The following is a 15,481-nucleotide window of genomic DNA, read 5'->3' as shown; positions in this document are numbered from 1 at the left end:
AGTTGGAACTGTTACCCCTGCGACCCGATTCCGGATAAGCGGTTGAAGATGGATGGATGGATGGATGGATGTACTGATCCTTACAGTCTATGGTTCTCCTTAACAACCCTCCAGGACTGACTAGTTTTATTTGACTCCATGTTTTTTCTGACCCACACAGGCCATGTTTACCAGCGGCATGGTGGAGTCCACACAGAAAAGGGTTAACATGGATGGAGTGGAACCTGAGGTGGTCCACATGTTGCTGAGCTTTGCCTACACTTCAGAGGTGTCCATCTCCACAGCTAATGTGCAGGTAAGGTTTTATCACTTCAGAGGTGTTTATCTCTACAGCTAATGTGCAGGTAAGGTTTTATCACTTCAGAGGTGTTCATCTCTACAGCTAATGTGCAGGTAAGGTTTTATCACTTCAGAGGTGTTTATCTCTACAGCTAATGTGCAGGTAAGGTTTTATCACTTCAGAGGTGTTCATCTCTACAGCTAATGTGCAGGTAAGGTTTTATCACTTCAGAGGTGTCCATCTCCACAGCTAATGTGCAGGTAAGGTTTAATCACTTCAGAGGTGTCCATCTCCACAGTTAATGTGCAGGTAAGGTTTAATCATCATGAACTTTATTTATGGTCTCCATTCCTGTCCTACATATCTGTCTTTTTTTCTCCACAATTTAGTCGTTATACCTGTTAGATATGATTTATGATACATAAATGTATGATTTGTGTATGAGGCTCATATGACCATACAGGTTATATTATGAACTACTGTCTGAACCTACAGTATATGTCCTTGTTACCCTGACCATGTTTTGGTTGTACTGTAGGTTCAGGCTAGTGGAAATATACAGAGCCACACTACGTGTCTCTGTCTTCTTGTTATGATATGGGAATGAATCAATGAGTCCCACGATCTAGCTGTCATATACTGTATTCCTTATATGTTAACATTTTGGAAGAGAGAATTAGCAAGCTGCCACTAGGATGGTACGCTCACTGCTTTGTCTCTTTGTCTGACTCTCTTCAATACAGCAATTTGTTGATTGTCCTTTGGCTCGTCTCTGTCTTATTTTGGTTATGGATTTATCCATATCCATATTTATTTAACTTAATAACAATACCATTTATTCCTCCCCCACAACTCCGTCCACAGCGGGAATCGAACCCAGGACCTTCTAGCTGTGAGGAGACGGCGCTCCCTACTGTGCCACTGTGCCCCTTGCACACATCTGTAGCGCAAATAATATTTTTTGTGTTTATTTTTTATTTATTATTTTTTTATCTAGGCCCTGCTAGCAGGAGCAAACCTGATGGATGTCCCAGACGTCAGAGAAGCCTGCTGTCAGTTCATGTATCGCCACATAAACGTTAACAACTGTGTGGAGATCAACCTGTTGGCTGAGCAGTACTCCTGTCAGGAGCTGGAGAAATGCAGCATGGATTACATCCTGGAATACTTCAGTGTCCTCTACAAGCAGGTGTGTTTGTTTGGTTACCGCTAGCCGTCAGCAGCTAAACTGACTCAATAGACACACACGGGCTCCTACGAATTCACGCCCACAATTGAGACAGCGGCCCCACTTCGGGTAAGGGAGAACGGTGTACTGCAAGCCAGCCCATAGAAAGTCATTGCCGAATATTAAAATAATCCTACATGAACTGAAGACAGTGTTGATTCAAATAAACATATGTTTCTAAATGTATGGACTGTCTTTGTCAACATCACTGTGTATCACATATAACTGATATGTGATTAATAGTACTCATACTTGGTGTAATGTCTTTCTTTACCACCAGGAGGCGTTCCTCTCTCTCTCTGTGGACAAAGTGACAGAGATCCTCTCCAGTGATCATCTCAATGTGCCAGAGGAGGACATGGTATTTGATGCTGCCCTCTTGTGGTTAAACATGTGTACTGACCGCAGGCAGACCGCTGACAAGGTCAGTCACTTCTACTGTAAGTCTCTTAGGCCGGATTTACACTGCCAGCCAAATCCAGATTGGAATCGGATTTGCTTAAATTAGTCTAAATGCAGACAGGTCACATGAAATCCAGAGGTGGTTTCAAAACTGATTCAGATCTGATTTCTAAAGATGTGTCTCAGTCTGAATGCACTAACCTGAACTAACGAGCCAAGTCACATATCAAACTGTCCAAAAACGTCAGAGTGCGACATTTGCATTTTCAGGGTGTTATGAAAACTAAACAATAGTTCAGCTTAAGTTTTACACTGTGTCACTTGCAAATGCAGTGTGAACATTCGGCCCAAAAGATCGGACTTTGAGAAATAAATCTGATTCAGGCAGGATTTGACTGCAGTCTAAATGGGGCCATATTGACACACCATATATGGTGTTGTTGAGCTGGTATCCTGTTGAACTAGTACAGTGGTGCTCAACCTTTCAGGCTGCGACCCCAAAATAATAATATGAGCAGAATTTAGGCATTGATTGCATTTTGTATAACAAGGCTCTATTGTGAAAATAGCAGATCTACAAGCTCACAACACGTTGTGAGCATCGCAGTCTGGAAATGAAATTGACTCGTATTTCTGAACATCAGTTGTGACGAGGCCTGTTGTTGCTGATTGGACGTTGTTCCAACTAATCAGAGTAGGGTTAGGGTTGATGCACCCTGTAGACAATATGCCTTCCGGTTGATTCCAAGATTTCTAGTGCTGCGTTTAACGGAAGTTGTTACGTTAGGGGAAAACCGGGGAAGCTCACTTCCGTGGAAGCTCACACGGCGGAAGTTGAACGCTTTCTGCCTTATATTGTCACCAGGCTTTTCTCTTCGCAGATGAGTAAAGCCTGGCTACGCGAGGCTAGGGTTGATGAGCTACGTCATCAGCCAGCCAATACACACGCCCCGCACCACAGACCAATCGGAAGCCGTGGATGTGTTCCAGTCGCTTTCTATGTCCCACCTCCCCTTGGAGATAGGAGGCTCTCCAGACTGTGATCCATAACTCCAGTTCGCAGCCCCTCTTTCTTCCTATTGGCTGGGCTTTAAACAGCCATAACTCCAGTTCGCAGCACGGTACCGTTTCGAAACTTGGTGCCTTGACTTAGACGGCCAATAAGAATGAGCTGCAATTGTTGAAGCCTCGCCCCCTCTTTCTTCCTATTGGCTGGGCTTTAAACAGCCATAACTCCAGTTTTCAGCACGGTACAGTCTCGAAACTTGGTGGCTTGACTTAGACGGCCAATAAGAATGAGATGCAATTGTTGAAGCCCCACCCCCTCTTTCTTCCTATTGGCTGGGCCTTAAACAGCCATAACTCCAGTTCGCAGCACGGTACCGTCTCGAAACTTGGTGTCTTGACTTAGACGACCAATAAGAATGAGCTGCAATTGTTGAAGCCCCGCCCTCTTACAAGTCTGTTGTTTCCGCCCACCCTGACGGTCGCTTCTCGCCCTTAGGGAGTCTTACTGGTATTGTATTGTGTACACTTCTGCTTTGGAAATGTAAACGTATGTTTTCTCATGCCAACAAAGCCCAAATTGAACTGTAATTTATTATTTTAAGGTTCTGGAGAGCATCCGTGTGCCTCTCCTCAGCCCCTCCTACCTCCACACTGTGATGGAGTGTCTGGATGAGATGAAAAGATCCCAGGACTGTCAGAGCTTCTTCTCTGAGAGATACCAGACCAACCAGAGACTGCTCTCTGAGGCTGAGGACTGGGGTCTGGGGTCCTACCGAGACACAGCACCACCTCGTAGGACCACAGGTACCCTGCCTCCACTGTCCTGCCATAGTAACACAGCACCACCCTGTAGGACCACATTACTACCGTAGGATTACAGTACTACCGTAGGACCACATTACTACCGTAGGATTACAGGTACTACCGTAAAACCACATTACCGTAGGACCACATTACTACCGTAAAACCACATTACCGTAGGACCACATTAGGACCACAGGTGCTACTGTAGGACACCCTAGGTACTCTGCCTTTCAAAAATATAAACTTATTGTCTCCACCAGCCGAAGGCAGGGAGAGACTATGTTTTCGCCCTGTCTGTGTGTGCGTGCGTGCGTCCGTGCGTGCGTCCGTGCGTCTGTCCGTCCGTCCTCCAAGTTTGTTACCAGCTAATCTCCGGCGCCGTTGGCCCGATCGCTGCCAAACTGAGCACACACACTCCCTGGATGCCAATTCAGAACCTCTGCCCCACATTTTTCAAATCAGCCTCATGGTGGCGCTATAACAGGCCGATTTGTGTGGCCTGGTTGTTACCAGCTAATCTCCGGCGCCGTTGGCCCAATCGCTGCCAAACTGAGCACACACACTCCCTGGATGCCAATTCAGAACCTCTGCCCCACATTTTTCAAATCAGCCTCATGGTGGCGCTATAACAGGCAGCTTTCAATGAGCAAACATGATTGGCCTCCATGATGCTGGCCGGCCATTAACCACTGTCTGGTCCTGTGTATTAACCACATCAACCCTAGCAGCCCTGTTTTTCCGGGGTGAACAGTCAATGAAAATAGCAGACGTGTAGGCTTGTAGATCTGCTACCACTATTTAGAAGTGGTTAAGGGTATATTCAGTGATTGTATTTCATTCACATAAAAATATAATTGGTAAATTTTCCATTCATTCTCCTCACTAGAATGTGCGCTGACCATATAAGGACTTCCACCATGGCCCGTGTTACGAGCATAGCTAGATTCGGTTTTCAGAGGTGGCCAGCCAGTCCTCGACCAATCAGGGTAGAGTATGGCCGTAGTTATGTTATGATGGTCAAAATACAAGTTTTGAGAACCACAGTCACTCTGAATTAAGAACGTCTGCTAAATGCCTAGATTGTAAATTACTGAACTAATAAAATGCCACAGTCTGGTAGTAAATCAGTATCATACATATCCTGAAGCTGGAGACGTAGGCCTACCGATATTCAGTGATTGGGTCTAATGATCAAAACGAGAACGTTATAATGGTGTAAAAAATCTATAAAAAACTATTTCCACACTGTCAGTAAGGGACAAGATGACCCCCGGCCACTTTCATTATCACTGAATACACCTTTAAGTGAATGTGTTTAGTTTACTCTTTGAGCTCTTACATCTCCTCTGGCTTGCCTCCTTCTCCACTGCTTCTTGAAGTGATTATTGCCGTGTCCGAAGAAGATTACCATCCCTACGCCGAGAGCTTTGATCCCCGGACGAAACTATGGAAGCGTGTGGCAAGTGATTTCCCCTACCACGCAGGGAGAGAGCCAAACGTCGTTACGTCAGGTGAGGGATACCGTCATCAGAGTCACCTGTAATGATTTCCTTGCCTCTGAATTGAGCTAGAACAGGTACACAGTATTGTGTATCATTATTTGATGCTTTAAATATTGAAAAATAGCAGATATACGATCTGCTATTTTAGAAAAATCGTGAAAATCGTGAATCCTTCTGAGATTTTTTGAAAAACCTATGTTTCTATGTCAGCAATATGGCCAGCCATCGTCAAAGAAAATGTCCTTTTCACTTCAACTGGAGCTCAGTTAGTCTGTTCTTGAGACACTACTATGTCAGTGGTGCTTAAACCTTTTCATGTGAAGGACCCCCAAAATGATATGTATTTGGCCAAGGACACCCATCTCAAAATATCTAGTTCCAGGGACCACCCAAGCAAAATTTGAGTTACAAAAGTTCGCTTTGAAAATACATATATTCAAAGATTTGCCCATAATTTTCACGACTTTTTCAAAAATAGCAGAAAGCATTTCACTGGTTAAAGCATTCAATAATTCTAGGCCTAAATGGGTTAACAGTGTAGCACTGGAAAAAGTTACAATTCTGCTGTATATTTACAGTATTTACCATTTAACACATAATTATGTGACAGTCAGTGAGTTAATAGTGGAGTCATAACTCATTGTAATTCTGCTCCTCTAAAGACATAGGCTCTGTTGTCTATGTGTCTGGAACACAATCTAATGGTTCTGCTCCTCTAAAGACATAGGCTCTGTGGTCTACGTGTCTGGAACACGATCTAATGGTTCTGCTCCTCTAAAGACATAGGCTCTGTGGTCTACGTGTCTGGAACACAATCTAATGGTTCTGCTCCTCTAAAGACATAGGCTCTGTGGTCTATGTGTCTGGAACACAATCTAATGGTTCTGCTCCTCTAAAGACATAGGCTCTGTTGTCTATGTGTCTGGAACACAATCTAATGGTTCTGCTCCTCTAAAGACATAGGCTCTGTGGTCTACGTGTCTGGAACACGATCTAATGGTTCTGCTCCTCTAAAGACATAGGCTCTGTTGTCTATGTGTCTGGAACACAATCTAATGGTTCTGCTCCTCTAAAGACATAGGCTCTGTGGTCTACGTGTCTGGAACACAATCTAATGGTTCTGCTCCTCTAAAGACATAGGCACTGTGGTCTACGTGTCTGGAACACGATCTAATGGTGCGAGCAAGAAGATGTGGCGCTATGACCTTCAATGGAACTGTTGGTCCAAGATGGCTCCCATGAATGAGGCACGCTATTGTCATGGTAAGACTGTTGAGCTATGACTTTAGATTTAACTTTGTTCTGGAATAACAATTTACACATTTAAAGGACAACTTTAGTTTTTTGACAACAAGGGTTCATATTTTAGATTGTAATTAAAGAATATAAAACATGAGTGTTAACGTTTTTTTCATTTACTTCTTTCTATTGTTTTAGAGATTCTTATTTCAGTGGTTGGGGGCATGCGTACAAGTGGCTAAATATGTAATTTTACACAGAATAAGCCCATTCCCAAGATACAACACAACCTTTCATGGTTGGATGTGACTTATGGGGCTAGAAGTGTTACTGTAAATAGCAATAAAGAAACTGCTGGCTTATTGTGTCTAAAAATACATATTTAGCCACTTATAATGTACACATGCCCCCATGTGTATGCATGCCCCACATTTTAGCACAACAAACGCGATAAAACAATAGAACGAAGCAAATTAAAACATTTTAACACTCACTTCTTCTTTTCTCTAATTACAATCTAAAATATGAACCCTTGTTGTAAAAAACTAAAGTTGTCCTTTACGCATTTAGAAGGCCCTCTTGATCCGGGGCGATTTACAATAAGCAAGGTCAAAACGATGGTTTAGTGATGAAAAGTGATGGGGGGGCCATTTCTAGCCCAAGGAATGTTTTTTGTGCAAAACAAATTGCAATGGATTCAGCATCATGACAAACCCTTAGTTAAACCCCTCACATCCTACTTAAATACCCAGAAAAGAAAAAAAAAATCTGGGTATTTTCCTCCTGCAGAAAGTCGATGGGAGCCCAACTTGATTTGGCCGCTGTGGCGATCCCGAAGGTCGCTGACTTGGGCGCCCTAGCTAAATCATTAGAGCATGCCCTGGGCTACAACGGTGCAACATTTGGCGCTTTTAGACTGATTAGCACGACATATCCCTAACGCCCCCGCCTAAACAGTTACTGTACTGTACCACTAGTACCATACACCAGGGGTTCCCAAACTGTTTTGTCTCAGGGCACCCCATAAATATTGTTTTAATCCGAGGCACCCCTACATTATAATTTTAACTCCCAGCACCTTATATTTATAGCATATCGTCGTTGTCGGGTGGAAACCTTGTGTCAAAAACCGTTAGTTTTGTATTATCATCTATAAAATGTACTAAACTAGTGAAAACAGCAGATCTGCAAACACATCGGCTGTTTTCAATAGTTTTGTGCGACAGTCCTGTATGATGAAGCAGGGCTTTGCTTTAACAAAAGAAACTTGGAGATACGAGGTTTCTGCCCAACAGTGACAATATTTTAGTGATTATGTTGCGCGGAAATCGTTGAGATAATAGACATTTTGGTTAGAACTGACTTTTTTCAAGTGTCCAAATAAATTCCAAATATGATCACATTATCTCGCGGCACCCCTGGACTGCCGTCACGGCACCCCAGGGTGCCCCGTCACCCACTTTGAAAACCCCTGCCATACACAAACAGTTATTGATCTAGTTCTCTTGTTCCTTTTCCTTTTTAAACAAACTTTATTGAAAATTTTGCAGGATTTACATTATTTTCAAGCAGTAAAAAAGGCATATGAAAACAATCATACAGTAATTACACAATTGTAATACATGTAAGGGCATTACTTCTCCTTTTTTTTATCCCTCCCTTTTTTTACATCAAAGCCAAAAAGGCCTATAAATACAAGAAATAGAAATATAATAAATATGGAGGAATAGAACATAGAGTTTTATTTTTATTTTTTTAACAGTACTTTTTAAAGTGCCAAAAGGTGCCATGGCTTGAGTAATTTTGTTTTTGTTTTGAGTCCAGTGTTCTTTGCCTTTTCAGTTCAGTTCTGAACTGTTTGAACACAACTTCCCCGCATATGGTTTCCTGGTGAATCACCATGGCACATCTAGTGTTCCAAAACTTGTTTACCAACTTGTTTAGAAGTCATGATCCATAGCAGACATGTGTTCCTTTTCCCTCAACCCAGGGGCGAAATTAGATCTTATTCTGCATGGGTTTTCAGATCAAAAGGGCCCTGTACTGCTGTGAGGGGGGCCCATAGATTAGGAGATTAGAGACCCCTAATATATTGGAAATGGCTAAATACATATCGGCGTTGTCGGGTGTAAACCTTGTACCTCCAAGTTTCAAATTTGTACGTTCTTTCGCAAAGCAAAGCCCTGCTTCATCAGACAAGGCTGTCGCACTAAAGTAGTGAAAACAGCAGATCTACAAGCACACAATGCCTCGCGGTCCGAGGCGTTGTGTGCTTGTAGATCGGCTGTTTTCACTAGTTTAAATCATTTTTAAAATGAAAAATGCAAAATGAACGGTTTTGGAAATACAAGGTTTTCACCCGACAACGGCGATATAATAGCCTATGAATTACTGTCCCCCTACTGTCCCCAGTAGGGGGGCCCTTGGGTTTATTAAACCCATCAACCCTATACGAATTACGCTTGTGCCTCAACCTCCCCTAGGCCTGGTGATGCTGGAAGGCTGTGTGTTCGCTCTGGGAGGCCGGGGGTCCAATCATCGGTGGCTGAAGGACTCGGTGGAGCGATTCGACCCGGCCACCGACACCTGGCAGCTCATGAAGTCTGTCCACATGCCAGACTTTGATTCCAGAGGCTCTGCACTGGTGGCTCTGGATGGACTGATCTACGTTTTCGGTATATAAAGCCCCTTTTCGACTGCAGCTTAAGCTTTAGCACCACACTACACTACACAAAAGTACCCCTATCAGTAAGAAACAAATTGACCCTTTTAACTGTGATTATAATACAATATAAATTAGTATTACAACTATCCTAAATTATAATACACTATAATGGATTATAACTGTGATTATAATATACTATAAAGTATTAATGTACAGTATTACTATGATAATTATAATACACTATAATAGATTATAATAGTGGTTATAACACAATAGAATCTATTACAACTATATCTTGGTGGTCTAAATGAAAAGTCAGTGCGTGATCAGTCATTATGAAGTGTTTGGCCTATCTCAGACCTACTCTAGATAGATTTTTAGTACCACGTTTAGTACCACTTTCACACCACTCTACCCAGGCCAGGTCCTTGTAGTGGAAAACCTCACAGATATAAAGAGCTAGATGCCTCGTTCTCCTCTGCAGTTAATTGGAGCGATGTGCAAAAGATCTTGTCCGGACTTCCTGAAAAAACTAAGGGAACGCTGTCAGTCAAAGTGACTACTGGCCAATCACAGCGCGACTTTTCCAGGACTTATCCAAGGACCACAATTCAATTCAACAGAGCCAGTTCCCATGTTGCGCTGCTCAGCTGTTCTCACAGGCTGCGTGCGAAAAGACACGCCCCCACCTGCCTCTGATTGGCCTGTGAACTTCCCTATCTGTGACGCACGCGGAAGCAATTTAGACGGAAGTGAAGAAGATTCCTTTAGTTGCTAAATGCATACGCCCCCTAGCCGAAGGAGGCATCTAGCTTTTTATATCTGTGGAAAACCTGGCACAAGTGGGCGGTGTGGTGTGGAGTGATGTGGTGTTGGGCCTGTGGAAAAGGGGCTTAAAGCCCCTTTTCCACAGGCCCAACACCAGTATAAGTATTATTACACAATTCATCCTTTTCCTCTTGACAATGAATAATGTTTTTCTCTGTGTGTGTCTTTGCGTGCGTGCGTGCGTGCGTGCGTGCGTGCGTGCGTGCGTGCGTGCGTGCGTGCGTGTGTGCGTGCGTGCGTTCTCCTGGAACCTAGGTGTCCGTGGTAGTTCTGCAGTGTCCAACAAGTACAACCCTACGAGCGGGGAATGGACTGCAGTCCCTCCTATGCAGATTCCACGTTCTAGTCCAGCTGCCTGTACGCTGCACGGAAAGATCTACCTTATAGGTAACATATCTGTTCTTTAATTTACCCATTTAGAACGGGTACACACTATTGTGTATCATTATTTTATGCTTTAACTATTGAAAAATCAAACCTCGGTTCGAAGTGAAGCGGTGGACAGATAAAACCTCTATTCTGAATGTATTTGGAGAGCCGGTATGACAGTTGGTATAATAGCTTGAAGGCCATAGAATAAAGCGGTGAACCTTTATTCTATGTGTTCTAGAGTATGAACTCTGTGATCTATACAGTTATGGACTCTGTGATCTATCCATTCTTTATATATTCTGAATGAATATATAAAGAATGGAGGGCCAAATTATCATGTGAAGCTTGACCAATCCTTAAAGTATCCATTCATCAGACCGGGAGGGACACTACAAACATATTCTGGACGTACAGGACAGATAAAACCTGTTCATTCTGAACTGAAATGACCATATATGGACATGGGAAACACATTACGACACCTATTGGTTCTGGACTGATATTTTGCACATACAGGACAGGAAAACCTGTTCATTCTGGCCTGGACTGACCATATAAGGTAATAAGGGAGCGGAAAATCTGTTTTTGAAAAAGCCTGTTCATTCTGAACTGAAGTGACCTTATATGGGCGTGATACACACAAAGCCGTTCATTGGAAGCGGTTTCCACCGCTTCAAAAATAGCAGATATACAAGCTTGTAGATCTGCTATTTTTGAAGAAAATTAGAATTTTGACCCGATTCTATAAGTGTCTTTTGAATCCTTCTAATATTTTTTGAAAAACCTGTGTTTCTATGTCAGCAATCTGGCCAGCCATCGTCAAAGAAAAGGTCCTTTTCACTTAACTGGAGCTCAGTTAGTCTGTTCTTGAGAGACTACTATGTCAGCGGTTCTCAAACCTTTTCATGTGAAGGACCCCCAAAATGATATTTATTTCGCCACGGACCCCATCTCAAAATATTTAGTTCCAGGGACCACCCAGAAGCAAAATTTTAGTTATGTGAGACGTTCGCTTTAAAGATATAAAAGAATAAATTTTCCCGACTTAGCAGATCTACAAACTTGTATATCTGCTATTTTTCACTGGTTGAAGAATCGTTCACTTTGTGATACAAGCACCAAATTTTGCACAAAGTTTCCTTTGGACATACTTTTCCCAAAAAGCACGTTAGCCACTCAATGTTTTTATTTTTAAGGGTTGGGGTCCCATTGACTTTCTATACAGTAAAATAATACAAAATCTGCTTCAAGTAGCATATGAGGGGTCAAACTAGGGGGTTTTCATGATCCTGAATCCAATGCAAGCATTTGTTTTGCACAAAAAACATTCCTTGGGCTAAAAATGGCAGCAAGAGGGCCCCCACACTACTGTGAAAAGTGATGACTTCGTGGGGCCTTTTTTAGCCCAAGGAATGTTTTTTGTGCAAAACAAATGCTTGCATTGGATTCAGGATCATGAAAAACCCCTAGTTTGATTTCTGACAGATGTCTTAGTAGGCCCACAACACCTTTGACAGATTCTTTCACCATTTTTCGCAAGATAGAGAAAAGCCCCATCTGGTGACTGCAAACAGCTTTAACCCTGCAAGACCCAAATTTAATTTCTACTGGCCAAAAAATCATAAATCATGAATCATGCTCTAATTTGCATTTTGGGGATATTTTTTACAATATTAACATATCATGTTCTAGACATTATAATGATGACGTTTTTTAATATATTACAGGCATTTTACTTTAAAAAGTGAGATGTTGTTCGTCCAGACGATGGAATTTCAACCTTTCTGGGAGGTGTGAATGTCAGCCTCTGTGAGGGGTATTTATTAAGGCTGGGACTTTAATTGATTAATTGCGATTAATTAATTACAGAAAATTAACGCGATTAAAAAAATTAACTCATTTTAATCGCACTTAGTTTTTGCACCACAGAACCTTCCGTTTCAGGCATACCGATCATAGCGATGCACCAACCAAGAAGAGACAACAAACGCAAAGGGAGAAGTAGCCGATCAGAGCGCTTTGCTTGGCCCAGTGGATGCGAAATTTAGATTTAAAAAACTCACTCGTTGATTCACTCATACAACAAAATGTGTTTTACTTGAAAAAAAATGCTTCTCAGGTCAAATAACGATGTGCGATTAAAATGCGATTAATTGCGATTAATTAATCACAGAGCCTGTAATTAATTAGATTAAAATTTTTAATCGCATCCCAGCCCTAGTATTTATATGCAAATATCGTGGCCAATGGCATTGTAATACTAAACAATAGGATTTAATGGTGATGTTAATGTGAAAAAAAGAACAGGAAAACTAATTATAACTTTTTTTTTTTTTTTTTTTTATGATTTAATTTTTTTTACCAAAAAGCAACGCTGGGCCTTGCAGGGTTAAAGACAGGGTGAAATCAAAAACATGTTTTTCACACTTTTAGAGCATATCTGTAGTGATAATATGGCCATACCTAACACTAGATGTAGATGCCCAAAAAATTTAAAATAATCAATTTTTGTGTATATTTCAAAGGTCCCTAAATAGGCCATTCTTAATTACTTCCTGTGAACAGAAATTCAAAAAGTGATGACATAGACAGGTCCGCTTGCATATAAATGAACCTTTGATTACATTCACCTGTTTGTTTCCCATTGCTGGCTCCCATTACTCCCATTACTCAGATTTTAAATCCCATCGCCTGAAGGGCTGGTCCCCTCGGATTGGTTCAGAAACACACAGGCTTCCTTTTCAAACTGAAACTTCAAAATAAAATACCCCAAATAGTCATTTCATTGGGTCTTTAAAGCTTTAAATCCAGCTAATTCCTCTTTGTCTATTGATAGGAGGTAAGAATGAAGCAGAGGCAGGAACAGTGGAGGTGGAATGCTTCGACCCGGAGAGCAACCAGTGGACCATGTGCTCACCCATGCAAACCAAACGCTACAACCCTGCCGCGGCTGTGGTGGACGGAACCATCTACATACTGGGACAGAAAGAGAACATAAGAAGTTCTCACAAGTGAGCCTGCTGTAGCCTCGCAACAGCCAGACTCTCCAAAAGGAGAGTCTGGGAGTTCTCCATAGATGATGCATTACGCGATGACGTAGTTACTAACTTTGACTGACAGGTCCAGTTAGTAGTCATCAGCGCATCAAAACATCGTCGGGAGAACATCAAATACGTCTTTTCCAGACAGAAATTCCAAAGGTGCAAACTGTTGTTCGTTTTTAAGTTATGAGATGCCGTTGATTTCAGATAAAACTTCGCTTAATGCAGCTTTTATTTGCGATATGTGAACTCGCATCGGACATGGGGTCCGCCATGTTTGTTGTCAAAATGCGAGAGCTGTAGCAGCCGCTCGACCAATCAGGAGCGGTGTGAGGCGGGTTCGCTCGAAATGCAGCCTTTTGATTGGAAATTGAGAACCAAATTCTAATAAAGAGACTGGATGGACACCAGACCGAGAAAGGAAGCACATTGGTGATGATGTAACTCGGGATGGCTTGCGAGGCTAAGTCTGCTGCTCCATGCAAGGTGGATTGTTGTCATTGACGTAATTAGCTAGGGTTTTGTAAACCCATACGCAGGATTTAACAACAAGGGGCCCCCTACTGGCGAGGATCTTTTGTGTGTGTGTGTGTGTGTGTGTATGTGTGTGTGTGTGTGTGTGTGTGTGTGTGTGTGTGTGTGTGTGTGTGTGTGTGTGTGTGTGTGTGTGTGTGTCACAGTTAGTTTGAGATTCAGTTACATTGAGAACAGGAGCGCTCGTCTTGCAGCGCGGGGCGGAGCAAGCGGTCGCTTTGACCCACAACAATGACAACCAGACAACGTAGCGTAGCGTTAATTAATTTTGTTTTTTTTAATAAATACAAATAGCTGCCCACATCATCTACATAATACATATTAAATGTAGGCTAGTGTATGTATTTTTTTGTCATTTCCAATTAGGGCCCCTAAATACAATGACTGATGAATGAAATGATTCTTGTGCACACCATTAATGTTTCTCATTAGTAAGGGGATTTTATAAGATATTTGACCAATCTGCGAAGTAAATCGTTACCAAGAAATTTCTTCACCAATGTGTTTCTAAAGGTGTGTAATAATATGTACTAAAAGGTTGAAATTCAACTCCCGGGGGAAACCTCATAAACAAACTGATTTGTGTTTGTGTCCCATTAATTTACTATACAGGAAAAAAATACAAAAAATAAATATGCTTTAAGTAGCACGTGAGGGGTCAAATTAGGGGTTTTTCATGATGCTGAATCCATTGCAAACATTTGTTTTGCATGGAAGACATTCCTTGGGCTAAAAACTGACCCACAAAACGATGGTTTTAGTGATGAATCATCACTTTTCACCGTTTTGTAGGGGCCATTAGTAGCCCACGGAAAGTTTTTCATGCTAAACAAATGCTTGCAATGGATTCCGCATCATGAAAAACCCCTAGATTGACCCCTCACATGCTACTTAAAGCATATTTATTTTTTGTATTTTTTAAAGTTAATGGGACACAAACACAAATCATTTTTTATGAGGTTTCCCCTGGGAGTTGAATTTCAACCTTTTAGTACATATTATTACACACCTTTAGAAACACATTGGTGAAGATATTTCTTGTTAACGATTTACTTTGCAGATTTTCTTATGTTTACCTTACTACATGGCTACTTGTCTTTGTTGGTGCAGTCCCGGTCCTGACCTTTACGTGGAGAGGTACTGTGCAGTGACGGACAGGTGGGAAAGTGTCGTGGAGACGCGCAGCCGTCACTCTGATCACAGGTGTTGGTCAGTCAGGATGAGGAGAGATGCTGCCTCCATGGCAACCGACCGCAACGCTGACGGCGTCAACGAATACTGTGATTATGATCAAGATGACGACGACGAAGATGATGAATGAATCAAGGATGATGATGTAGGACCCATAGATATAAAACACTAGAATGTAGGATGATATTGGACCCATAGATATAAAACACTAGAATCTAGGATGATAGGACCCATTAGATATAAAACACTAGAATCTAGGATGTTGGGACCCATAGATATAAAACACTAGAATCTAGGATGATATGACCCATAGATATAAAACACTAGAATCTATGATGATATAGGACCCATAGATATAAAACACTAGAATCTATGATGGTGTAGGAC

The 15,481-nt window shown here is 41.9% G+C and overlaps 1 protein-coding gene across 1 annotated transcript; it reads left to right on the top strand.

The window, feature by feature from the left end:
• Nucleotides 1–208: 208 nt before the first annotated feature.
• On the top strand, nucleotides 209–15,224 carry LOC308305639 (kelch-like protein 25; the record flags this gene model as incomplete). Its single annotated transcript, XM_080750470.1, has 9 exons — nucleotides 209–295; nucleotides 1,278–1,469; nucleotides 1,789–1,932; nucleotides 3,521–3,722; nucleotides 5,102–5,233; nucleotides 6,359–6,487; nucleotides 8,947–9,138; nucleotides 13,165–13,339; nucleotides 15,014–15,224. 9 exons carry the CDS (start codon nucleotides 209–211, stop codon nucleotides 15,222–15,224), a joined length of 1,464 nt encoding a protein of 487 aa, XP_080606596.1.
• Nucleotides 15,225–15,481: the final 257 nt, after the last annotated feature.

The sequence above is a fragment of the Nannobrachium achirus genome, assembly GCF_963921795.1.
Source record: "Nannobrachium achirus genome assembly, chromosome: 1".
Lineage (NCBI taxonomy): Eukaryota > Metazoa > Chordata > Actinopteri > Myctophiformes > Myctophidae > Nannobrachium > Nannobrachium achirus.
Note: the sequence above shows the minus strand (reverse complement) of the source record. Positions and strands in the feature narration are given on the sequence as shown.